This window comes from Diaporthe citri, assembly GCF_014595645.1.
Source record: "Diaporthe citri strain NFHF-8-4 chromosome Unknown scaffold_6, whole genome shotgun sequence".
Classification (NCBI taxonomy): domain Eukaryota; kingdom Fungi; phylum Ascomycota; class Sordariomycetes; order Diaporthales; family Diaporthaceae; genus Diaporthe; species Diaporthe citri.
In genome coordinates this window covers 2,394,089-2,419,431 of record NW_025064851.1, presented here as the reverse complement: position 1 = coordinate 2,419,431, position 25,343 = coordinate 2,394,089, and the positions used below count along the sequence as shown (strand labels likewise).

Here is a 25,343-nt window from a genome sequence, read left to right as displayed (position 1 = left end):
TAAGCTTATAAATATAAATTTATAAAATCTTAATATTATTATTATAATTTAATACTTAGTTTCTTTACTTTTTTAAAGTATTATTAATATTAAATTTAAAAGGTATTTATTATATTTAACTTAAAAGATATAAGATTATTTTTAATATTTTAAATTATTTATTAAATAAAGAATTATTTTATATTTATTATTTTAATTAAATATAAAGAGAAAATTAAGCTAAATACTATTTTTTATATTTATTTTTAAATCTTTTATTTTTTATTAAATTTAATTACCTTATTAAAAGCTAAGGTAACTTATTATTAAAGATATTAATTATATTTCTTTTTTAATTTATTAAAAGATAAGGGAGAAAATAAAGTAAGTATTGTTTTATTTTTTAAAAGCTTATTATTACTTAAACGCTTTTAATACTTATTATATAAAGCTTTTTAAATATTTTTTCTTTTCTTTTTATGCTATATAAACTAAGAATTTAATTTTAAAATTATATTTAATTACTTAATAAGGGTTATATTTAATATATTAAGGTTTATAAATTCTTAACACCTTTTAATTTAATAATAAGATTATAATATAATAAACTAAGTAAGAAAGAAATAAGTATTTAAATAAATTACTTAATTAATAATGCAGTACCCCCTGAAGCCTAGCGTGGTAGGCCTCTATTAAGCTCTTAATAAGCCTGCAAAAGAGCCCCCTGGGCAACCAGTGGGTCCCTCTCCCTTTTGGCGCAGCGGAAGATTTCGCAACTGCATTAATTAATAAGGTTTAAAGAAGTATTTATAACTATTATATAAATATATGCTTAAAAATAAAAGGAAATAAATAATATAAAATAAATATAATTAAAATATACTTTATATAATTTATTTATAACTTATAAAAAGGAAAGATTATTTTATATAAATTAAGTTTATAATTATAAAAGGCTATAAATATTATAAGGGGTTTAAAAGCATAATTATAAAAACGTTTATCTCTTAAGAGTAGTTTAAAAGGAGGAAATAAAAGAAATTTGGCTATTTAAGCATTCCAGAAAGTGGTTGCAAACTAGGGTTAGGGATGTGCGTGCAACATAATGGGCAGGGACGCTGTGTGGCATCCAGCGGTAAAGCTGTTTGCTCGGGCATATCTGGTTGACGAGAATTGTAACTCAAAATTCCGAGAGGTCAATGTTTCTGTCAGAATATCCAAACTGACATTTTCGATATCGTAGAGTATCTGGCCGGGGAGGTTTAAGCATGGCCAAGTAGTGCATATGTTGTATCCCGCTTAGGAATGGCTACTACCTGGAATCACTACACGGGAATATGTTTGATGGAACATCGCATCTAGGTGTAATGAACACAAGTTCTTTCTCTCAATTTCTCGACTTCTATTCGAGTGACCCGCTGCAAACCCATCGTAGTCTGAGAAGGAAAGTGACATCAGGAAAAGGATTTGTCACACATCGAAGGAACAGTTTTTACCGAGGTATCAACTGGCGATTCGACCACCGTGTAACTTTAAAGGACAGGCAGGCTACTCTTAGTCCACTCCAATATGCCTGAAAGGAGCGTTATTTCTGAGCACGACCACCCGGCCAGACTGCATCCTGTACAGTCCAGCGCTCATCTTTGACGACCCAGCTTCCTTCAGTGTCCGCTTCACATCATCATCTGTTGACCTGGTAGCCCTGTCGATCAAGTTGCGAGTGTCCGGAGAAACGATCTGGGCAATAGTGTGCCATATGTCGCCGTATGTAGAGTGTCTCGTGCGATGAAGGAACAGCCATGATATGACCACAACACAGGTCATGTTGACGAGCAAGATAACAGTGACACACATCAGTCCAATCCAGCTATCTGGTATGCTCACATTCTTGGCGTACACAATGCTGGAGTTGGTGCCAAAGTCAAAGCCTGGCAGAGCCCGGTAGTACTGTGCCTGTGCGAGCCAGAAGATGACAGACTGATAGGCTGGCGCCACGGACCCTGTTTTCTCAAGAGCTGCTTGGAACAAGGTGGAAAAGGAAGGGTTGGGATCGAAAAAGTTCCCGTTCAGGTCGCAGGATGGGCAGAAATAGACCGGGAAGTTCTGAGGCCCTTGCGAAGTGAGGACCCCTCCCTTCACCTTGTGAACCATCTGAATTATGAACTGGTCTGAGAAAACAGTGCCTATGCCCAGCGACGACAGATATTCGAAATTGATGGAGGACGGGAACATCTCCTGAATCTCTGCGTCTGTAAGCTTGGTCGAATTTGTGATTTTGAGTATCCCGCGGCTCGCGTCGTCGCGATGAATGCCCACGCCCATAAGTCTCAAGATGCCTTCGGTAACCCACGACCTTGTAGGGGAGTCAAAGTTCAAAGTTGGCTCCCGAGTACTGTTGGCGCTGTCTGAAGTGATGTTCTCCAGATCAATTGGGAATGCTGACTGACAGACAGTAAAATTGAAAACATTTTCTGGGCTGAACTCATATGAACTCCATTCGCCATTACCAGTAGGTTCAGGAACGGATGGGCCGTAGAGAGGCCCGGAGAAATTGGCGATCATGGCGGTAACATCTGCATCTGTACCACCTGGACCGCTGGTGACGTCGAAGTTCATCACATCGGTAGCATTGGCAGCAGTGTTCAGAGCCAGGAAGACGTTCGAGAATGATCGCTGGAATTTTACACTTTGATCGGTTCCATTGAACAGACAAAGTGTTGTGGGCTTCTTGGGCAGTATCCATGTTGTGTTGGTGTCGTTTTGCACAAAGGGCACGGCGCAGTCGAAAGGAATGCTGTCGCATTTGGCGTTCCCGGGAAAGCAAGAGGAATTACTCCATGATGGTAGCGAATTCCTACTTGCTTTGCCCACGATTCTGGGCCAGTATGCACCAAGCCTGCCTGGTACGTATTGGAGAGCGCCCACAATTCTTGGACGAGTGCATGAGACACGTGAATCCATGGTTATTGCTGCGCCATCGTATTGCCGGATCGACACACGCTGCGGTGAATTGAACGGCAAGAATGCCCGTTTGATGTTTCCAGTGTCATATGTATCTTCCCCCGTCTCGGCCTGCTCAGTCAGGATCTCGGCGAAAGGTGCATATGAAGCTGGAGCTTCACGCCAAGCTTGACTGACCATATTGGTGCTGTTAGCCGGGGGAAACAGCAGTTCTGGCTGAGCTTCAATGATCGGTGTTTGGACGGAAACAGAATTGTCGAGGAGAGCAACATCTCTGAAGTCGGCCAGAAGCAAAGTCGATGTCAATTGCGAAGCGAGTGTGGTGACAAGGAGTAGTAGAAGCATGAAGGCCGGCAATGATCGGAAAAACTTCTTCGGGGTCTTCGCCAGCTTTTCTGCCAGGTCAAATGGGCCACCGTTGACTGCCCTGATGACAGAAAAGAATGCCACCTCAGAAATGACAACATCCCTTGCTTCCAGCATCAATGAAGCCACGAGCGCAGTGCATATAGTCGCTTGTAGATCGATGACGCCTCGCAGGACAAGGGAAGAGAGTGTCACCGCCTGGGCCGCATATTTTTGCAGCATGATCCAGCGCCAAAAAGACATTGCTATGTTTGCTTTCTCTCTGCAATCACTTCCACTCCAGAGATACAACAGAAAGGCAAGTATGAGGAACTCGACGACCCAGCCAAGGATCAGTATTGTAGACGTCCATCTTCCCAGCCGATATGGAACTGTGATGCCAGGGTTTGAATGCGTCCCTGCCTTTGCCTTATCTTCCCATTCCGTATTAATTTCTGTGGGGTTCAGAGCCGTGACTGTCTCTTTTCGTCGGTGGATTATTGATTTCAAAAGCGAGAACATAATTAACATTGGAGTTACCGACGTTGACGCTCCTGTGTAGTATCGTCTTGGAAGGTCACAAAATAGAAGAAATTGAGGTCCAAGAGAATCCTTACAGGCCTTCACGTCCGCTTTTACTATGAATAAATACATTCACCAAAGGCTAGAACAATAAATTTGATCAAAGTCTGACACATGAAACGCAGTCCAGCACAGTTGGTTCCAACTGTCGGGATGCGGCGGTAGGACACAGCCTCTCAGTGGCGGGACATCCAACAGAATGCGCTGGGCGCTTCGACTGCTGAAGCCCCAAATTTGGAATGTGAGTCTTATCTCCATTGGAAGCAAGGGCCGGAATTCATTTCAACGAGACCTGAAAATGTGTGCAGGTCCTCACGATCTGTATTTTGAGGCTAACGGTGAGCTGCGGTCATAATTAACAAATGATTTTCACGAGGAAGACTATCGCCACCAGAGCCTGGCGCTTTGAGTTCATGACAAACTCCTGCTTGCAACCCAAATGTGATAGCTGTGGCTCAAACGTATCGACTACTAGTGGTATGCTCGTATCATTGGGACACGTGAATTGGAGCTGTACAGCAGCCAGGTTCCTCGTCTTCGTGAAATTTCAGATCTACACAAACCCCGTCGGAACAACATTCGGTGGCACAATCGGTATCGTAGGTGCACAAGTCTCCCAAGAACCCACTTGCACCGTCGGGTGCTATCTTTGAGGCTGTTCCTAAATATTCCAAGCTATTTTGGCCATCCAAATGTTGTGGAAGTGCCAAGACTGGTACTGCTACTGTGCATCAGAGTCAGCTCACATCACCCAGATTTGGCCGAGGTTAGAGAGCTCACCAAGCAGAACCGTCAAGGTTGCGAGGAGGGATGACATGCTCATAGAATTTGCCTGCGGTGGTGAAGGTTTTGTTGCTTTCTTCGCAGTGATAAACGTAATGAAGAAGCTCTTGTGGCCGTTGTTCCCACAGCTGACTTTCTCAATGATGAGCATGTCTTTCTCTTTGCGGGGACAGAAAACTGTGACATGGCAAATGTGAATTTATAAGTTGAGTACATATGCCGATGAATATCATGATCACGTTGGAATCCTTATTTCACTACAAGCAATGCCATCTGAATTGGGTGTCGTCGGCCAGGAGCAATTTCAGTAGTAATTTGAACACAACAACCGTCTGATGCGTTTGATCCTCTTTAGATCTCAACTTCGAGTTGCCAATGAGTTCGGAAAATAAGACTATTTCGATACTGCCGACAAGGGCGGTACGCCCTTTGCTGCGGCATAAGAAGTCCAAGCCATCTCCTCAAAGGCTCTGAGCCAGTTGATCTTGGGTGTCAAGCGATGTAAATTTAGCAGCTCCGAATATCCGATCGTCCATACCTCCAATACTTCACGAATGTGCGCCCAACGCAGCTTTAGCCGCCCGCATTTCTAGTCACCACAAAACTCGCGCCTATCTACAGGTACGTATGGCTGACCTCAACGAACAGGTATCACAGAACTAAGACGATGTTACATGCGACGAGTAGTGCCAGTTGGGTCCAGGAAAGAGTACACTACCTACATAGACGGCCCGGACAAAGCCGTTCATCAGGCGCCGAGGCTCCTGGCGTGCCGACCATCCCATCCGGCCCGACGTTTGATCGAGCTGTCAGAAATGCATGACAGGAATGAAAACGTGTTGTTGTCGTATTTGCCATCCTTGGGACTGAAAGTTTAGCCGCCAATAACCCTGACCGCGCAGCTGCGCCTCATGCATGAGGACCAACACTTCGCAACTATTCGACAGTCAACCCTGACCCGAATCCTCGGAACCTGGCCAGATTCAGGAGGGACCAAAAATCGTGCGACTGGCGGCACAGGTTTACCAAGCGCTTAATTCCACAGCTCTAAGCAACCGCGTGACATCCTTGCGGAGGAAATGCAACCCGGCCGCCTGGTAACGAATCGCCAGATCAGAAACATGGATCCGAGCATTAGTACCAGGCATGAGAAGTCGCGCTGCCCATGCCCCTACTCCTGTTCCTGCTCCTGAAAATTGTATGTAAAATTTCCCTGCAATCAGCACTGAGGAGCTTTGGCGCTATCAGGCAATTTGTCCTCTTCTCGCGCGACTTTCCCAGCTTTCAGTTGATTTTATTTTAATTTTGCCCTCATTTTCTTCACAAACAGGTCAACAGCACTTGAGGAAGGAAGATACGAACAGAGGGAGCAGCTTAATTCAGAATAGACCAGTACAAGGTGATGCATGGAAGTATAAGGAGCTCTGACCAGTCTCTTCCTTCAAGCTGTCAACTCAATTGATGACGTTCTCATCGTATTGAGCATCATTTGTGCCTAAAACGGGATCCGGTAACGTCTAGTCAGATCAATTTACAGATTACAGCGATCCTAAACGCCCTCATGTTAGTTGGCCCCATTTACCGGAGACACCTTCTTCCGCCGATGTTATGGCGAGCCCCGGTCAAGTGATCAGCTACATATTCCACATTCGTGGGCAAGGCTGGCTTGCGACCGGGGCTTCATTGGTGCCAGGGTGTCAGTAGAGGGAGTTCTCTTGCAAATCCTCCTACTACAAAAACCAGAAGTGCTGGGAAAGCGCGTTCCTGAATGCTGAAGGCGCCAATGGTGCGAATATTACAGGCAAGCACGGGTCATTTTGCTGTCCAATCATTTTCGTGGAAACCGCTTTCTTTAAATTGTTTGTTGAGTGTGGGAGTCCCACTGCTGTCTGGGCAAGGCCTTTAACAATCACAGGGCGGCCCAAGCAAAACACAATCAACACACAACAGAATTTCCACCATCAATCGAGCTCGAGGCCAAATAGAGATAAAGCCCAAAAGTTCAACTACCTTCTCTCGTGTGTATTCCAGTTCAAGAGAGCCAAATGCTTCACCCTTGAAAAATGATACAGAGCGGCAGCCTTAGACGCAGCGCGCGCCTTGCAGCTCTCGGGCAGAAGCGACGTGGCCGTCGCTGGATTGGCATCATATACCTGCCCCCGGAACTGCGACAAATGGTCGTGCGCGAACTCATTCACGCGGCAAAAGGACCGTGAGTAACTCAGCTAAGCACAGCCTCCACACGCTTCAAGCTATCTCTGTCGCAAACGCTGACTTGAGTATGTACAGCGAGGTGTACGTGGGTAAAGGCAGTCGCCTTCCGGTGCTGATGGAACCCATCATCGATACCCGCAGCGTACCACTTTTCCACAGCTCAGTCACCGACACCATGGAAATGTGCGTAGCCATCCTTAAGGGCGTAATACACATATGTGTTCCAATTGGAGATAGGTATAGCGCAAGGTTGCCGATTGCGAACTAACAAAACATAGCGGCTTTCCCCGTGACTATTCGCATTTGCCTACCCACCATGAACAGAGCTGGGCCCCGGCTTATCGCAAACTCCGACCACTGATGGCTTGCAAGGGCCTCTATTACGAAGCGACCGCTATTTTCTTCCGAGAGAAACATTTTGTTCTGGGCAGTAAGCATGCACCAAAACTTTCCTCCTCCATTCATAGTTCATCGAATGCCAGGAATCCTACTGAAGCCAGAGGTTGGGCGGTCCTTGGAGGCCGCGAGCCTCGTGGACAGTTTGCCAAATCCTGGAATCAACCCAAGGAAGAATGTGAACTCAACTGACAAGAGATCCAAAGGCTCCACCTATGCGCATGCGTGGCTCCGACGGATCGGCCAGCGGAATCAAGTCAACCTTCGAAATATCCGACTGAAGATACATAAAGAGTTAACGTCCACAGGAGGCCTCAACGCTAGCGGTAGTCTCTGGTTCGAAGTTCTCAAGAAGCTCGCACGCTCAGCTCGTGATCTCAGGGTCCTCGGCTTCCAATTCGATGATGATGTTGACCTTTGGCGATGCTCCTTGTTGCGTTCTTTCCTGCGAATGAAGAGTTTTCAGAGACTGGATCAGATTGACTTCTTCCACTGCCTCCTTCCATCGAGGATAAGGTCAGAGGAGTTCCTGGCCATGATTGCCACATCAACAGGCTGCGCCTCCATCCGCTGTTTAGAGCTTTCTGACACGGAAGAGAGAGGATTTAGACTCATTCGGAGAGCCTCCCATGGCAACAACGGACAGATACTTTTATCAGAAGAGATTTAGGCTAAGGTGTGAGGGACAGTAAGTCAGGAGAACATGGTCTGACGTGACTAGGGTACAATTTCCACAAACGGTGGGGGCGAGTTTGAGGAGTGTTGGACCTGCCGACTCCAGAAAGTCTGTTCTTTCATGGTTACATGTAAGAATTGGATCATTGTTAATGGTGCTTACCCACCAGCTTCTAGATTGGGGCCTGTTGGTCAGGTAGCTGCCAGCTCCATGGGATACACTGGAATGCTTTGAGCACGGTTTGGTAGCATTAGAGTAGACACAGGTATTCGGTGTATCTTAACGAAACTGAAAATTGGCAGATTTGACCTCGGCTGTTGAGCGAGTGATGTACTGACGAGAACCATGGGCACATGATGTTGCCTAAGCTCAGTCAATGTAGAACATGGGATTAATACGCCTTGGGCTCTACATTTGGAGGATTATTACGCGTAATGAATGGCCTTCAGGTTTAATCTTCAGTAGGTCCTCCAATATCGTCACAGAAATCCCACGCAATAGCGAGTAATTCAACACAACGTCTTGTCTCGACTAAACTGAGGTCAAATGCACCGGTGACGGCGTGGTCCTTTCATCTGACAACATCCGCCGCGCGGTCCAACCCTCGTTTTACGATAGCCACCTCCCCCTTAGCTACGAACAAGACATCGCCCAGTCTTGAAACTCTGACCAACAGCTCTCTATTCGTCCGTAGCCACCCCAAGGGCGGTGCGAAATGATGCACGACGCCTTCGCTCTTGCCCATGCTTAGCCCAGGGGCATTCCCAACCGCACCCGCCTTCACAGAGCAGACCCAGCCATCAACATGTAGGAAGATCAGGCGATCCCTGTACATTCCGACGATGATATCGATGACTTCATGTACAGGTTCGGACCCCGTCAAGGCCATGATGAGCTGGTCGGTCGCTTTCGGGGGCAGCGCGGATGCCAGGAAGCACACATCCTGGTCCCCTGAGAGCCGCGTCCAGTACTCTGGCCAAGTCTTGTTGTGTATGATACTGCCAGCTGCGTATTTGCACCACTGAATATGGTCACGGCGCTGTGGACGGCAAGGTGATGGATCTCAGGCTCGAGGGCCGCTTCCACTTCCAGCTTGACTGCTTCAGCTCTTGCTGATGTCGACGCTGTTGCCTGCAGAGACTCCCAGTCATGGATATGGAATTCATGTCCTACTATGTGCATGACAAGCGATGGGTCCAAAGGATGATGTGTCCAGACGTAGGACCCACGGCCATGGTGTTGACATTTCAGGGGCGCGACGAGCTCCTTGCCGTCGGCCATCGAGTGTAGACATGCTTGATCGTTGGAAACAATCAGCAGACGTGTTAGGTCTTTATTGATAAGGAACTGCTGGACTCCTGTGACAGATGCTCGGTGGGAAAACACTTGCTGTGCGGACCATTCCTTCTTCGTGTTCTTCGACAGCTTATGGACCATGAGGAAACCGGCGGTGTCTGCGCTCACAAGAAGTTTGAGCTGCCCCTTGACGCCGAGAATGAGATCTTTGACGCTTGCCACGTGCGAGAAGAGGACACCCGCTTGTAGGCCTGTTCTGGTCTCGTGAGCTGAAACAGTGTTGTCCTCCCTGCCGACAAAAAAGGTCTGTCCTTCCGGGTCGCAAGAAATGGCGGTGATCTGGCTGAATGCCTCGTCGCCTTCTTCGAGCACCTCATCCTGGCTACTAGATGCAAGAGATGGTGACCGCACGCTGTTATGGCCTACAGTGCTGCAGGATCCCAGATACGGCAGTTCCGTCCTCCCGCGCGTATCACAATGAAGCGCTCGCTGTCTGCACTGAAGCTCAGAGCGGCGACGGTACCATCCTCCGGATGCGGTAGAGCCTGTGAAGTGTCTCAAAGTCATACAGCTCGATGGCACCGTCTTTTCGGGCAGCAGCGAGAGTCCTCCCGTCCGGAGACGAGGATAGATGGGAGAACCAGGCGGGTGTGACACGCGCTTGGATTGTGCCTTGCTCCACGTCAAAGAGCACTAGATCGGAGCACGAGAAAGAGACAGCGAGAAGTGGGCTTGCAGGGAGATTGCTAAAGGCCATGGCGTAAATAGATATGGACAGGTGCTGGTCGATGCCATCAGAGAGGCCATCCTGATGGTCGAAGATTTGGTAAGATTCCTGGTCATAGTTGTAGACTAGGACATGTCTGTGTCGGTAACCCAAGGCAAGGAGGCCTAGATCCTTGTTGAAGGCCGCTTGCTCGGCAGCAATGCCGGTGTACCAGGTGTAATGTGGCTCTTCGAGGATGTCAATCCAGCTCGTGGAGCTCGTAGAGCGGTTAATGAGATTCAGGGCCAGGATTGTGTTATTCGCCAGAGCGATCAGCAGCATTTGGTCATCGTCGATGAATGCCATGGCGAGGATGCTTTGCTTGCAGGAAACTTCCCATTGCTGTTTGCAAGTTTCCGTGTTCCATAAACGGATGAGTCTTTTGCTTGCATTGGCCAGTAGGGATTTGGAAATGGCGTATTCAAGGTGGAGGATAGGCTGCTGGTGACCCAGGACTGTTTCTTCCAGACTGGTTTGGTTATTGAAAATGGCGATCCTTTCGAGCGAGGTGCCAATATAAAAGTTGTTATCAGTAGTTGCGACCGAATTCAGGCGCTCGCGATGGACCATTCCTGAGGCCATCTGCTGTGGAGGACTTAGTGCGAGTGTACATAGACAGTCATCCTAAGTTTGAGACGAGAGCCCTGAGATAGTTAAAGTTGCTCCCATCCCACGCGAGAACTGCGCATGAGGAGCAGTATCCGGAGGGCAAAATGCTGGTATAATGTGTAGTATTGACTCCGGATGCATTAGAAGTTGTCGACCAAACTTGCTCATAAGTTTCACCAAGTTAATAGATCAGTCCTTGATTACGACCACCTCTTCTCCAAGTAATAAGTCTGTTTGGGACTTGCGGCGGAGGAAGACTTTGAGTACTTGAGCGAAGCGGAGAACCGCGTCCAGCTTCTCTCTCTTAGCTAGCTCTTCGATTCAGGATAGGACGTTGGTTTTCAAAAAGGTAGCTAATGCCGCCAGTATTTCGGGGTTGAGGGCTGAGCTCTTGTTGACTTAGCTTTTTTGGAGATAAGATAGCCTGTCCATTGGGGGGGGGGCATTATATTTTGGTAGATCATGAATGAATAGATATATGATCTGAAAACAAACTTGAGTCTCAGTGATACCCATATTGTTCATACTGTTGTCGCCGCAGCATATGGGACCCGGATCACACAGCACCAGAGATAGACTACTCTACTTCAACGCAATGTGACCCGCTAGCTCCGTTAGTCTTCAGTGTCCAATAGATGTCTTGATGGCCCTGGACTCCACAGTGTTTGCCCCTGCTTGGAGGTCACCAGCGCTTGTGTCTGCAACTGCGTATTGAGGATACGCGGTGAAGCTCTTCCTGGAGATGCCCACAGATGATGAGCGAGATCCTCACTGTCCCTTGTGACTGATAGAGTAGTTAGCCAGGGCCAAGGAAATCTACTAGGCAGGTTAGAAAGGCTGTGGAAGTCCGCCATGCCAATTTATGGATTATCCGGGATTGTAAATGCTGCTGCAATTGAAGTTCTTCCCTGGGGGCTTGGGGACGTCAATAAATGGCAGCTTCAACCTGTCTTGCGACCAGTGATAATTGTATAGCTGTGGTATGTTCTTCTTAACGTTTCAGTAGTAAATAGTGCTGTGACAAACTTGGCTGTGTTGCCAGTGAAGACCACTCAATGGCCGGCTGGCCGGCTAGGGTCAATTTGACGCTTAGTCAGACGCACAAGACTGTTATGTGAGTTTTGTTTTTTACGGGAAGCTCAGAGCTGCTAGACCTGGCGGCGAAGAATGGCAATCATGGCCTGGCAGTAGACAATTGCGTTCAGGGACGTTGCAGATCTGTTGCTGTACGCATGACCAGTGGCAAGGGCGAGCACGTTGCGGGTCATTCTTGTAAGCTTTATCGCCCCATCGTGTTGAGGCCTGATGATCCTTCCCTGGGTGAGCATCCCTTCTTACACAGTAAAGGGGCAGGGGGGCAAACTCTAGAGAATTGTGGTCTGCACGACGCCCCCCGGACCCCGCTCAAGGTGCTTGTCCAGCAGATAGTTCGTTGGTCGGCTGATAGAAAGATGGACAACTGGGCAGAAACAAGTCGCACTAACCCAGTCTTGCTGTGTGTTACCTCTTCCACGGAACAGAAGGTCGGTGAGGCAGACAATTTGCCGCAGGGGCGAATGTGTGCGGCAGCGGCAGCGGCAACTACCTAGGTAAGGACCTTGGTACCCAGGCAGGGCAAAAACCATCTAATAACTGTCTTGCTGTTCGGGCTGCCGGGGTGGTCTGTGGCCTGTGGTCTGCGCCGACCAACGAAACTGATCCACGCAACCCCAAACAGGTTGTTTCACGAATCAATCAACCACTCACTCTCGTGACTGGAAAAAGACCAGAACAACCGACGCTGTGCTGTGGATAGACTATCATGTCTGCAGCACAGAAGAGAACAAGTCAAGAGGATGGCACTGACCCGGCCCCTGACAATGGGGACCAGCCGCCCAAAAAGACAAAGCTCAGCCCGTCCGACGGTGGCGACGAGACCGCTGTCCTCCAGCGCCACCTGGACGAGGCTTTGGATTTCATCAACAGCTGTGGGCTCGCCTCAAGTACGACATCCAACCTCACATGCCACACCTGGTCAGCGCCGGACTGACCCTGCTGTTTCCAGAAGCACCCCACACCCTCCAGGCCCTCCTGGAATCCCGCCCAAATGTTGCCGAGGGCATGGCACAGCAGATCAAGACCAGGATATACGACACCTGGGAGCCGCTCTGCGCCGACACCTCTGGCAAACAGACCGGGATCCACTCGTCTGACCTCAGTTCCGCCCAGTGCTCTCACTTCCCCGCCATCGAGAGGCTGGCGAGGCTGCCCAACGAGCACAGCCTGCGCCTGGCCTACGAGCTTACCTGGTACCTTAAGGACAACTCGTACGGGGACATGAACGAGGACCGTGGGTTTGGCAACCGCCCATCGGATGAGCAAGGCGACATGCTGCTTGCCCGCCTGATCAGGGACCGCCGCGCCGCCGGCGAAACCTGGGACTATAAGCGTGACTTGGTTGACATTGACCGCGAGGCACAGCACATGGCCGGCTTTGGCGTCGAGAGTTGGTATCCCGAGTCCCGGGCGCTTCTAAGGGAGGCCCTCCGCTCTGCGAGCCAGGGATCAGACAAGGAGGCAGAGAATCAGCCATCCCCTGTCCCGAGCAAACACAAGCTTACGAAAGCAAACTTGGACATGTTCAGCGCGTATGAGAAGGATCGAAGGAGTAAGTACTTGTCATTCCCGGTCATTGGGTGGGGTTTTGCAGGCAGTACTGGAGATGGTTGACTCGCCTCAGAATATGGCAATCTGCCCGACCCCTAGCCGGAACCCCTATGTCGTCTTCCGGAATCAACACCTACAAATAAACTTTCCTCAGGGGAAGCATATAATGCTCCCGCTCACATCTACGGAGAAATCGGCAACAGCATTCTCCACCCCCTTCCTATCTCGAGTCCGCCCCGGAGAACTCTTCTGGATCGATCGAACGTGCATTAGCGATACAGGTATCCCACCCAACCAGAACGTGCTAACAACCAGCTCTTTCTGCTCGAAAGGAAGACGTCGGTGCCCTGTGCGGCGACATCCCAGGGCCACCATCCAGCATTGCCCCGGGACACTCGGCACCGAGTCGGCCGCCAAGGTTGACTGTCCGCCTGAAACTCCGGGCAGCGGCCATTTTTATCGCCTCGATCACGTAGGCCACGCCTCTCTCAATTTTATTCCGTTCTTACACATTTCTGCATTTTACAACCGTCTTCAGGCAAACTGAAACCATTGCTGGTTCTTGCTGGCTCCACCACATATCGTTGTTTGAGAGAGAAAGCGCTCTGTGCTCTGAACGACACGCCAGCTTTGGCCTTTGAAGACTCCAACTTTTGTTTTCCTTTCAAGTTTCCGCTGCAAACCAGCCAATGGGAAGTTTCCGTCAAGGGAATGGCGCGCAAGCTCATCGCACAATCGAGGCTGGACCCCATTCACTCGAGGATGACAGTGAAACGGAGGTGACTCGACTTTTAGGGGCAGAAGAAGCACCTGGAGATGGACGTGGAGCAGGTCATATTCCAAGGCACCAGGTAATCGTGGACGGGCAGGCTGCCACTGTTGCACAAACGCCTGCTGAACCACGCCCAGTGAGCGCGCCGCAGAAGGAGAAGAAGGAGACAGTCTCGTGGAAAGACCTCCCTCAAAAAACGCAGCTCGTCGTCATCACCCTGACGAGGCTGTCCGAGCCTCTCGTTCAGACCAGCCTGCAGGCTTACATGTTTTACCAGCTGAAATGGTTCGACCCAAGTCTTTCTGACTCTGTCATCTCAGGCCAGGCGGGTGTCCTGCACGCTTCTTTCACGGCGGCTCAGCTGCTCACTGCCATGATGTGGGGTCGAGTCGCTGATTCGAGTCGGTTCGGCCGTAAGAAGGTCATTTTGATCGGCCTGACTGGCACCATGATATCATGCTTGGGTTTCGGATTTAGCAAGACATTCTGGCAGGCTTTATTTTTTCGATGCCTCGGAGGAGTGACGAATGGCAATGTGGGCGTCCTCAGGACCATGATCAGTGAGATTGTGAGAGAGAAGAAATACCGTAGGTCTATGGTTTCCCAATTCCCTACCCTAGGCAACAAAGACAAAGCCCCAGAGTGCTGTTTTCAAAACAGAGATACCCCAAGACTGTGCCTCTTCACATGGCAGTTACTGAAATTCATCGCGACAGAGTCAAGGGCATTCCTCCTGCTTCCCATGACATTCAATATCGGTGTCATCATCGGGCCAATTCTTGGAGGAGTACTCGCAGATCCGGCAGCTAGCTATCCGGACTTGTTCGGCGAGACGAGGTTCTTCCTCAACTTCCCCTACGCTATGCCGAATCTTGTCAGCGCGTTCTTTCTGCTTTCTGCGTCTCTGACAGCCTGGATGTGTCTGGAAGAGGTGAGCCACTGGATGCTACCTGTTAACATAAGTACACTTGCTCACAGCAAGGCAGACGCTCGATGCGCGGGTTGACAAGAGAGACTGGGGAATTGAACTGCGCAAAAAGCTCGTTTCAGCCGTCTCTGATTACCTTTCTCGCAACAAGCTTGCCGCAGGGTACACGCCGTTGCCAGCTCGAGAGGAAGCCAGGACCAGCGTCGAGATGACACCCTCGAGGACCCCGTCACCAGCCACACCGACCGTCCCAAAGCCGTCGAAGCCGGCCAAACGCCAGCCGCGCTACACGCAGCGCCTGCCCTTCCGGCGCATCTTCACACGCAACGTGTGTCTCACCCTCCTGGCGCGCTTCTGTCTCGCCTTCCACGTTGGCACGTTCAACAGCCTGTGGTTCGTGTTCCTGTCGACGCCGGTCTACGACCCGAACAAGCCGTCAGACGGCCCAGGCCGCCACCTCCCGTTCGTCTTCACCGGCGGGCTGGGGCTTCCCCCCGCCAAGGTCGGCACGGCGATGGCGGTCCTGGGGGTCCTCGGCATCTCGCTGCAGCTCTTCGTCTACCCGGCCCTGTCGGCGCGCCTCGGGACCGTCAGGTGCCTGCGCATGTCCCTCGTGTGCTTCCCAATGGCCTACTTCCTCGCGCCATACCTCTCGCTCGTGCCGAGCTCCACGGAGCCCCCGGGCCCCAAGTCCGGCCCGGGCATATGGGTTGCTATCTCCGGGGTGCTGCTATGTCAGGTCGTCGGCAGGACGTTCGCGGCGCCGAACATGGCAATCCTCGTTAATAATTGCTCGCCGCACCCGAGCGTCCTGGGGACCTTCCACGGGCTGGCGCAGACCTGTAGCTCGGCCGCCAGGACCTTGGGGCCGGTGCTGTGTGGGTTTCTGTACGGCGTTGGGCTGGCGCATGGGGTCGTCGGTGGCGTGTGGTGGGGCCTGAGTTTGTGGGCTGCCATGGGGTGGTTGACGAGTTGGCTGCTGAAAGAAGGCGATGGGCACGAAATTTGGCTGGAAGGCGACGAAGAAGATGACGGCGTAGAAACAACGAAAACTGTCTAGACCGTGTCAGAGCGCAGCGAGCGTCAAATCCAGTGGCTGTTGACATTGTTTGGTGTATTGTGGGCTTCTAAGTTGTCACAGGATATACTATTTATTGAATGGGGCTCGGGTATTCCTATAGGCGTGTGGCATGATTGTTTCGAGAAAATAGACTCAGACCATAGATTCAGCAATGTATTTGGATTATTCACCTACATAAGAAGACTTTAAAGGGAAAATTACCCTTGCCAGGCGCTGGGAAAGGCTGGCAGAGTAGATGTCATGTTGAGAAGAGGACCTCTGTTCAAGAAGTAAATGTGCTTTACTCTGCAAAAAGTTCGACTTCGATTCCTAAGCCCAACCCCTCCCCAAGATAGGACATGCATATACGAATCTAGTCGATTCCATCGAATCCAAGACGATAGATTACCGCCCGCCGGATTGTGCTGCCGATATAGTGGGTCACTACCCATGTCTTGATATGGTGTGAACTAGTGAGTAGTCTATAGCAGCAAAATGGAGAATAGCCTCATGCAAATGCCCAATCAGAAGACTTCTATAGCTGATGTCCCCTTACATGCTGCTGCTGACGTATCGATGCATGCTTGGCATCCATTCGGCCGGAGCTGGGCAGAGACCAGACCAGGAGCACTTGAGCCAAGTGGGTTCATCTCACCTGGAGAGGGGGAGGGGTTCGCACAGGATACTCAGAACTGAATATTTGGAACCTCGGCACCTACATGATAGACCCGTCTTCCTGATCACTCATGTCTGTTACAACATTCAGTACGCTACAGGCCAATTGAGCACATTTGGCTGCTGGCGGTACAGTCATGGACAACCAGACTACCAAAGCAAGCGGCATCATTGATGCTGCGGCCAATGCAACTCGGTGGTCGTCACTGGTGTTTCTCTCTCTATCTCTACTCACGTTCTGGTATCTAGTCAATCACTTCATCTCGCCTGTCAGGGACTATCCAGGCCCTTTCTTAGCCAGTGAGTGTATCATTTCCCCTACCCTCCATTCTCAAGGTCTCTAATGACCATGAAGAGTACACGAATCTCTGGAGAACTTGGCACGCTTCTCGTCGCAACATCCATCTGGTATACCAGGAGCTTCACAAAAAGTATGGACCCATCGTGCGCGTCGGGCCCAACGTGCTAGACGTTGATCTCCCAGAGATCGTAAAGCCGGCCTTCAACGACATCAAAGGTGACTGGCAAAAGGTAAGGAATCATACTTTGTGTGAATGATGGTGACGAGGATCTGAGTTTCCATCAATAGACCGACTTTTATCACAGCAGCAGTGCGCAAGTCAGTGGGAAGCTCATATTTCAATCTTTTCAGTGAGACGGACGCAAAGAAGCATGCCAGGGAGAAGAGACCTGTCGCAAAGTATTACTCTAAGGGGGCCGTCGCAGCCTTGGAGCCTCATGTGAACGCCATGATATCCAAACTTTGTCAGTCCCTGGATAGTCGCTTTGCCAATAGCGGGACAGGCTTCGACCTGGGACCGTGGTTACTATTCTGTACGTTCAAAACTTGATGCATTCATCCAAAGCTTCATATACTCTGCCTTTGGACCGTTCTAGAGTCTTGCCTAGCAACTTATCATGGAATGCAGACTAACATGATCGAGATGCCTGGGACGTGGTAGGGGCCGTGACATTCAGCCGACCGCTCGTACCTCGACAAAGGCGACGACTTTGACGGAACCCTGAGAGACTCGGCGAGAGTCCAAGACTATTTCTCTCTCGTAGGGGCAATGCCTTATCTGGACAAATGGCTTGGCAAGAACCCCATCGTGCAAATCGGGACACCGCCCTTCGGTGCCATGACGGGCAGAATCGTGAAGTACCTAACCGATCGGTACCAAGGCAACGACAGAGACTACCACGACCCGGAGGAACCCGACTTTCTGGACCACTTCATCGAGGCTAAGGAGGCAGACCCGGAGGACGTCGACGATGCGCAGATCGTCTCGTGGCTGATGATCAACGTGCTGGCCGGGGCCGATACCACAGCCCTGGCCCTCAAGACGGCCTTCTACTACTGCCTCCGGGACGAGCGCATCTGGCAGCGGCTGAGGAAGGAGCTCCTGGATGCGGGTGCGCGAGAGGCGACGCCTGTCCCCTATGAGGTCGCGCACTCAGCGCCCTATCTTGAAGCGGTGGTTCGCGAGGCACTTCGCACTCTGCCTGGTATATCAATGTCGCTGGAGCGGTATGTTCCCAGGGACGGTCATCGACTCTCGGACGGCAGCTTTCTCCCGGGTGGTAGCACCGTTGGGGTCAACCCTTATCTGATCGCCAGGAATAAGGGGATATACGGGGATGACGTGGAAGAGTTCAGACCGGAGAGGTGGCTGCGCGATGAGGCTGCTGGCGAGACGCCAGAGCAGTTCGAAGCCCGTCTTGCTGCGATGAACAGCGTTGACCTGACCTGTAAGCACAATTCTTCTCCTTTTACAGTTCCCTATCTGTCGTGTTTCGAAATACTCCAGAATACATCGCTTGACGTTCCGGAGTAGGCAATTAACACATACTAGTTGGAGGAGGCAGACGAATCTGTATCGGCAAAAATCTTGGACTTTTCCAAGTGTGCAAGGTTCTTGCAACGTTGGTCACGTCGTACGAAATGGAACTGGTCGACCCGAAAGGAAAGTGGAAGATTATCAATAGCTGGTTCCCCAGGCAAGAGGGTGGGTTAGATATCCGGATTACAAGACGGAAGAGTGCATAGGATGTCATCTGGTCATGGCTCCAGTCCGAAGCCTGCTCAGGTGTAGAAGAGGGAAAACAAGGAACTTAAGTGCTATGACTCTTGCATTCATCATGCTTGCTGCTGTTCGCACACCCTCGCTCATGGTATTAACCAAACGAGATGCTATATACGATGTACTAACACTGTAACAGCGGATGTACTGGGCTTCCAAGCCCTGGCGTTCTGTTTATTTGTCTTGTTAAAGTTTCGTAAGTGAGCGAGAATATTATGAGACGTTCATAACTCGGTGTGAAAAAGAGACGGTAAAGCATGTATAAGCTTCCTCCATGCCTGCCAATGCATGTAGTTGCAACTTGCGACCCGCACTGTGGATGATGAAGAGATATTTGTCTTCTTGTCTCGTTCAGTGAAGGACACTTCACTCTGATCCATCAATGCGATGATGGCCAAAAACGCCTCATACGTTCTGAGGTATGGGATCGGTACCTCTAATATTGGCAATAAGTACTCCCTATTGGTGCTTGATCTTAAGTGCATGTGATACCTGCACACAATACTAGTAGGGCAAACCGTTTGGCGGCCTCCGGGTTACGAAGGGCTAAGTCTGTCACAGGGCATGAGATTTGGCATGTCATGACCAAGTCCTGCTTCTGCCGACTTATCCACCGACTGCAAATATCCACATAGACACAGTCAATGCATGCGGGTAGTGGCATTGCAGCTCACCCGGTCACGTCTCAGTTTCCGGGTATCCTACCCCTGAGGCGGGATTTCGGCAGCTGTTGCAGACCACGGCGGCAGTGCGGTCCAAAATGATTGGGAGGTGGACATGCAAGATCAGCGGCATCCAGAATCATTTGCCGCTTGTGCAGGTAGTGTGGAAGATAAAAAAAGACTGTCGAGATTGTAGGCGGTTCGGCGACGAATGAGAACGCTCACATTCGTGATCACTGTGAATGCGCCACGACGGGTGTCTTGGACTGCGACCTGGTTGAGTATTTCAATTTGGAAGATCCCGCTCTCAGACTGAAGATGAGCGAGACTGGATTCGCTTTACGTTCTCTCCAGTTGCAATTTTCAATCTCGGAGAAAAGATGGTGAAGTTGAACCTCGCAGGAGCCGTGCTGGCCGCGGCAGGTAAGACTTCCCTGCCCCCACTTCTACCCCTGCACCGACCAACTTCCTCCATGACACCCTAACCCTCCCCTGTCGCTCAACATCACATCGCCACACTGAAGCAGCTCTTTTGTCATGACAGTTTGTTTAATCCTAGACTTGAAGATATGTGTGCTGACTGATGGTGTAAAGCCCTGATTGCATCCTCTCTAGCTGCGCAATCGACCTTCATCGCCCCCACTCAATCCGTCGCCTTCGCGCTGAGCATTCCGGATGATGCCAGCAACGATGACATCTACTTCAGCATTGCCATGGCCCGCGGGCTGAGCTGGGCTTCCGTTGGAATTGGTGGGCACAAAATGCCCGGGTCCCTCATGTTCATGATATACCCTTCAGCATCCGAGAAAAACGTGACCTTCTCACCCCGCCTCGCAACCGACCACACGGAGCCAGAATTCTACCCCAGCCTGGACTTCGAGACACTATCCAACGCCACAGGCCTGGTGAACGAGACGACATATATTTACAGCGCCGTCTGCCACAACTGTCGGACCTGGCGGGGCGGCTCCCTCGATGTGAACAGCACTTCGCAGCAGTTCATCTTCGCGACGGGGCCGGGTGGGGAAGAGGGCAGCGACAGCGACCAGGCATCGGTGAAGCTTCACTACGAACACGGTGCCTTCACCATGGACATGCGGCATGCCACTGGCCCTGCCGGCCCCGCAGTGTTGAACGCCGTCACGGCGGACGACAACGAGGGATCCGTGTTGGTGGGTGAGCCTGTTGAGGGTATGAACGACTGGGTGGCTGTGATCCATGCCGTGTTTATGATAGGGTGTTTCGTCGGCCTAATGCCTTTTGGTATCTTGATACTGCGCCTAGGTGGGTGGGTAAGATGGCATGGGCTCAACCAGGGCGTTGCCATGATTGGTGTGATTGTAGGCCTGGGACTGGGAATTAAGGCCGGCACGCTTTACAACAGGGTAAGCTTCATCCTGAGAGAAAGGAGAAAGAGGAAAATGATGTGGTTTTACTGACTGGACGGCGCGACAGACCAAGAACTTCAACACGGCTCACCAGGTCATTGGCATCATCGTCTTCATATTCATCCTGGCCCAGTTCACGTTGGGTGTCATGCACCATCGAGTTTTCAAGAAGACCCAGCAGCCCACCAAGTTCGCCCCAATCCACGTCTGGCTGGGCAGGGCAGCCATCATTTTGGGGATAGTGAATGCCTTCCTGTATGTTCTCAACCCTGTTATCTCACCTTACCTCTGGACAGAACGCAAAACTGACGCGATTATGCAGCGGTTTCCCACTTGCCCTGTCTCCCCGGCACAACTACACGCTGCTGGGACTCGTCATCGCCGTCTCCTCGGTCATCCTCATCTTGCTTTCCATGAGGCTGGTGTTCATGAGACGTCGTCAGCGCCGTGAGGAGGAGAGACGGAATGAGGGGCCCACTGGGTATCAGGCCGAGCCGTGGATGGCACCTGGCTTGCACCAGCACAGCAACGCTGGCTCCTTTGAGATGGGATCTCTAAGGAAGAGCGGCAGTACTACGGTTGTCGAGGCTAGACCTCCGCCGGCTTATGCGTAGCGTAGCATGAAGAATGAGAAGAACTTGTTACGCTGACTGGGATGCTCACATGCTCATAAAGATGCTGGATCTGTTGGAAGTGAATAAAGAAATATCTGGACATGACGGGCTTTGAAGGTCTGGCCTCTGCTGTGCCTCGATTCGCTTGCGGCAGACTGCAGAAGCGAACGCCAATCGATGCTGATCATGCAGACATGGCTGTCAGCCGCAAGGCGAGCACCCGACTCATGCACATTGCGCGCAAGATTCCAACCCTTGGAAGTTACCAGTGCCCATTTTGGCGTAGTTTACACGATAGTCTGCTGCGAAACGGCGTCGCGGCCAAACTATGGGGGACAGACATGTCGTCGAGAGACGGAGTCGGATCTTGTCTAAGCCCAGATCCGCCCGTGCCTCGGCTGGACGGGGGCTTTGTGGGGGAAGCCAAGCTAGCTTAATCTCCGCCCGAGGAACGCGTGGATCGCCGTCTCTATTCCAGCCTGCAACCGCGAACCCCAAACCCCAAACGAGGGGGCCCGTGCAACTCCCGAGCTTCATTGGGCATCCCCACACTCACATGCTGCTCCTCAAGAACTGGGTCCCGAGCTCCTGGGTCCGCTCGCTTCTCGACAGCCTTGGAAGTTTTAACCTCTCGCCAACCATTCCGGCCAACTGCAACTGTTGAGTATCAGATATCAACTGCAGCTTGCGCCAACGTCCAACGTCCAACGGTTCTTGCCAACCAGGCACTATTAGTTCTTGGCTCTGCTCGCTTTGCAAGGTTGCCCTCGCCCTGTTACACTCTAGTCTCTCCTTTCGCCCCCTCACTCGTCTTTTTTTCCTCAAGCACCCTTTTATCACCCGCTCTCCCTTCACATCCATACATTATTACCTTGTATCGCTTTCGTGTGCGGATACATCCATTATGGCTTCCAGATCTAGCATCGACAAGGGTTCAAAGGTTGACATCCCAGCCTTCACCCCCACTGCTGTCGACAGCATCCCCGAGACCTGCTCCGCCGTGCGCGCCGGTTTCCGCACCCTCAAGACCAAGGACCTGGAGTACCGCAAGGTGCAGCTCCGCAAGCTGTACTGGGGCATCAAGGACCATGGCGCCCTGCTCGAGGAGGCCCTGATGCGCGACCTGCGCAAGTCCGCCTACGAGTCCAGGTTCGCCGAGATCGACTGGACCGCCAACGACTGCATGTTCATGCTCGACAACCTCGACAAGTTCGCCAAGGACGAAATTCCTGACGTTCCCTTCGTCTTCAAACCCAACAAGGTCCGCATCCACAAGGAGCCCCTGGGCAGCGCCCTCATCATCGGCACCTACAACTTTCCCTTCATGCTCACCGTCGTGCCCCTGGTCGGCGCCATCGCCGCCGGGTGCACTGCTGTCCTGAAGCCCTCCGAGGGCGCTCCGAACGTCGCCATGGCCATCAAGTTGATTGTGGAGAGCTGCCTGGACCCGGAGGCATACCGTGTAGTGAACGGCGCCGTCCCGGAGACCACCGCCCTGCTCGACCAGAAGTGGGACAAGATCTTCTACACGGGCAGCGCCAACGTCGCCCGCATCATCTGCAAGAGGGCCGCCGAGAACCTGACCCCCGTCACCCTCGAGCTCGGCGGCCGCAACCCGGCCTTTGTCACGCGCAACGCCGACCTGAAGCTGGCCGCGAAGCGACTGCTCTGGGCAAAGACCCTCTGTGCCGGCCAGGTCTGCCTCTCCCAGAACTACGTTCTGGTGGAGCGTGAGGCGGTGGACGACTTCATCACGCAGCTCAACGCCGCCAACAAGCAGGCGTTCCCCCAGGGCGCCAAGGCGAGCCCTGACCTGTGCCGCGTCGTGAACGAGAGGCACTTCATGCGGATGAAGAAGATGGTGGACGAGAGCAAGGGCAAGATCGTCATGGGCGGCGAGATGGACCAGTCGGAGCTGTTCATCGCGCCCACGGCGGTGCTGGTCAACTCGGTGGACGACAGTATGATGAAGGAGGAGTCCTTCGGGCCTGTCTTCTGTATCATTCCATTCGACAACCTCGGCGACGCCATTGACATTGCCAACAATGTAGACCCCACCCCACTGGCCCTGTTTGGCTTTGGCACACGAGAAGAATTCAACAGGCGTATGTTACCCCGTGACTCCATCTCTCAAGTTTCCACAACAGCAAGATGCTAACCCCCTCTCCTTCTCAGTCATCAACGGAGTCACCTCGGGCGGCGCGAGCTACAACGACTCCTTCATACACGCCTCGATCCAGACGGTCCCCTTCGGCGGCGTGGGCGAGTCCGGAACGGGCAGCTACCGCGGCAAGGCCTCGTTCGACGCCTTCACGCACCAGCGCAGCATCGCCGAGACGCCCGCCTGGGCCGAGTCCACCCTCCGCGTCCGCTACCAGCCCTACGACTGGTCGCAGCTCAACATGCTCAAGTTCCTGACCGAGAGGAAGCCCAACTTCGACCGCGAGGGCCGCGTCGTCCGGGGGCTCGGCTACTGGTTCAAGGTGCTGCTGGGCCTGGGCACGGCGGAGAAGAAAGGTGCGTTGCTGAGGTGGTTGTTCCTGGCCGTGGGGTGGTTTTATCTGACTGGCGGGAAGCGGACAAGTAGGCTTTGATTCTTGAGCGTGGCGCTGCCTGCTTGCTTTCGCATGCTTGTAATTGCGTTTGTCTTCGACCAGTCTCACTCTTTACGCTGCGACTTGCCGCTGCTCGTCGATTCCTCGTGTGTGCGCTTGAGTATTGCGGCAAAAGCTCTGCGTTTTCAGGATGGCACGGTGGCTGTGCAGGTGCTTGCACAACGAGGACTTGTACATTAGGATGCGGGCATGATGACGGCTTTGATGCTGTCCAGGGACTTGAAAAAAGGGCGCAAAAGTTTGGGGGGATAGCTGCACAGCTGCCGAGGGCTGTCTATACTGCTGATACTTAGCACTCACTAGGAGAGTAATAATGATGCGATTGAGTACAATGCAGTTCTGTTTCCTGCCTTGGGCACCATGAACGCGACAACGGACCGTAGCTAGCGAAGAGCGCCTCTGCAAGACGAAGGTTAGCAAGGCGTCCAATGAAGCTGTGGCGATCTGATTGGTGAATCAAACTCTTGGTAACAGGATGGAGCAAGACATGCCATGCTGTACTTGAAGCACACAAAAGAATTAACGTAGTGGGCATCATGATGCACAAGCTTCTCTGTCCATAATCAACTGGTCCATCTTCTCTAATATTACTTAGGGTGGGAGACTAAGATGGTGTGGCGAGGAGGGAGAGGGAAAATAGAGGAATAGGGGGAAAAAGAAACTCAGTAGCTCAGTGAGGAGGAGGAGTGATACTTACTTTGTGCTGTGAAGGGGCCTCGTGTTATCATTTATATTGTCTTCTTTATTGTTTTCTTTAGATTTATTTCTTTTCTTATTTCATTTTATTTAATTGTGGCTTGGGTAACTTCAAGTCTGTTTTCATATGTATCTTTTATGGTGGTGTTGGCAAGTTAATTTGTTGTGGTCCTTTGGTATTTCATGGTGGTCCTTTAATTGTTTCTGATGTCTGGTGGTGTGTATCGGCTTGGGGAACGGTGAGTCTGTTTGTCGTATGTCTTTACTATCTCTCTCTCTTACTCTCTCTCTTTCTCTCTTTCTTTCTCTCTTTCTTTCTCTCTTTCTTTCTTTCTGTGAGTTTGTTTGTTGTTGAGGTATATATGTAGAACTTAGTATTGAGAAGAGGGGAGGGGCAATGCTAGGGGTTTGTCGTCATGTTTGGAGAATGAGTTTTGAGAAGGGGAGGGGAAATGCAAGTGGGGACTTTCTTTTGTTTTCTTATCTTTTCATCTGGCGTTTGTATATTTCTTAATAGTATATTTGGCGTTTGTTTGTTGTCGTTGGCGGAGGGGCTGTGGCAGTTGAGGAGGTGGAGGGGGTGGGGGTGAGGATATCTT

The 25,343-nt window shown here is 51.2% G+C and overlaps 6 protein-coding genes across 6 annotated transcripts; 4 read left to right on the top strand and 2 right to left on the bottom strand.

Annotated features, from left to right (window-relative positions):
• Positions 1-1,533: 1,533 nt before the first annotated feature.
• Positions 1,534-3,549, bottom strand: INS49_012682 (uncharacterized protein; the record flags this gene model as incomplete). The annotated part of the gene is made up of 2 exons (XM_043173385.1): positions 1,534-2,652; positions 3,118-3,549. 2 exons carry the CDS (start codon positions 3,547-3,549, stop codon positions 1,534-1,536), a joined length of 1,551 nt encoding a protein of 516 aa, XP_043022682.1.
• A 3,164-nt stretch (positions 3,550-6,713) lies between these two features.
• Positions 6,714-7,930, top strand: INS49_012681 (uncharacterized protein; the record flags this gene model as incomplete). The annotated part of the gene is made up of 4 exons (XM_043173384.1): positions 6,714-6,862; positions 6,940-7,047; positions 7,143-7,294; positions 7,347-7,930. 4 exons carry the CDS (start codon positions 6,714-6,716, stop codon positions 7,928-7,930), a joined length of 993 nt encoding a protein of 330 aa, XP_043022681.1.
• A 577-nt stretch (positions 7,931-8,507) lies between these two features.
• INS49_012680 (uncharacterized protein) lies at positions 8,508-10,304 on the bottom strand (the record flags this gene model as incomplete). Its single annotated transcript, XM_043173383.1, has 3 exons — positions 8,508-8,887; positions 8,956-9,644; positions 9,751-10,304. 3 exons carry the CDS (start codon positions 10,302-10,304, stop codon positions 8,508-8,510), a joined length of 1,623 nt encoding a protein of 540 aa, XP_043022680.1.
• A 2,104-nt stretch (positions 10,305-12,408) lies between these two features.
• On the top strand, positions 12,409-18,531 carry INS49_012679 (uncharacterized protein; the record flags this gene model as incomplete). The annotated part of the gene is made up of 10 exons (XM_043173382.1): positions 12,409-12,589; positions 12,652-13,254; positions 14,163-14,585; positions 14,742-14,956; positions 15,012-15,734; positions 17,046-17,219; positions 17,295-17,307; positions 17,415-17,522; positions 17,667-18,437; positions 18,524-18,531. The coding sequence occupies 10 exons, from the start codon at positions 12,409-12,411 to the stop codon at positions 18,529-18,531; spliced, it is 3,219 nt and encodes a 1,072-aa protein (XP_043022679.1).
• Positions 18,532-19,811: 1,280 nt separating this feature from the next.
• Positions 19,812-21,433, top strand: INS49_012678 (uncharacterized protein; the record flags this gene model as incomplete). The annotated part of the gene is made up of 4 exons (XM_043173381.1): positions 19,812-19,854; positions 20,026-20,816; positions 20,887-21,074; positions 21,142-21,433. 4 exons carry the CDS (start codon positions 19,812-19,814, stop codon positions 21,431-21,433), a joined length of 1,314 nt encoding a protein of 437 aa, XP_043022678.1.
• A 904-nt stretch (positions 21,434-22,337) lies between these two features.
• On the top strand, positions 22,338-24,020 carry INS49_012677 (uncharacterized protein; the record flags this gene model as incomplete). Its single annotated transcript, XM_043173380.1, has 3 exons — positions 22,338-23,538; positions 23,609-23,950; positions 24,010-24,020. The coding sequence occupies 3 exons, from the start codon at positions 22,338-22,340 to the stop codon at positions 24,018-24,020; spliced, it is 1,554 nt and encodes a 517-aa protein (XP_043022677.1).
• Between the last annotated feature and the right edge of the window lie 1,323 nt (positions 24,021-25,343).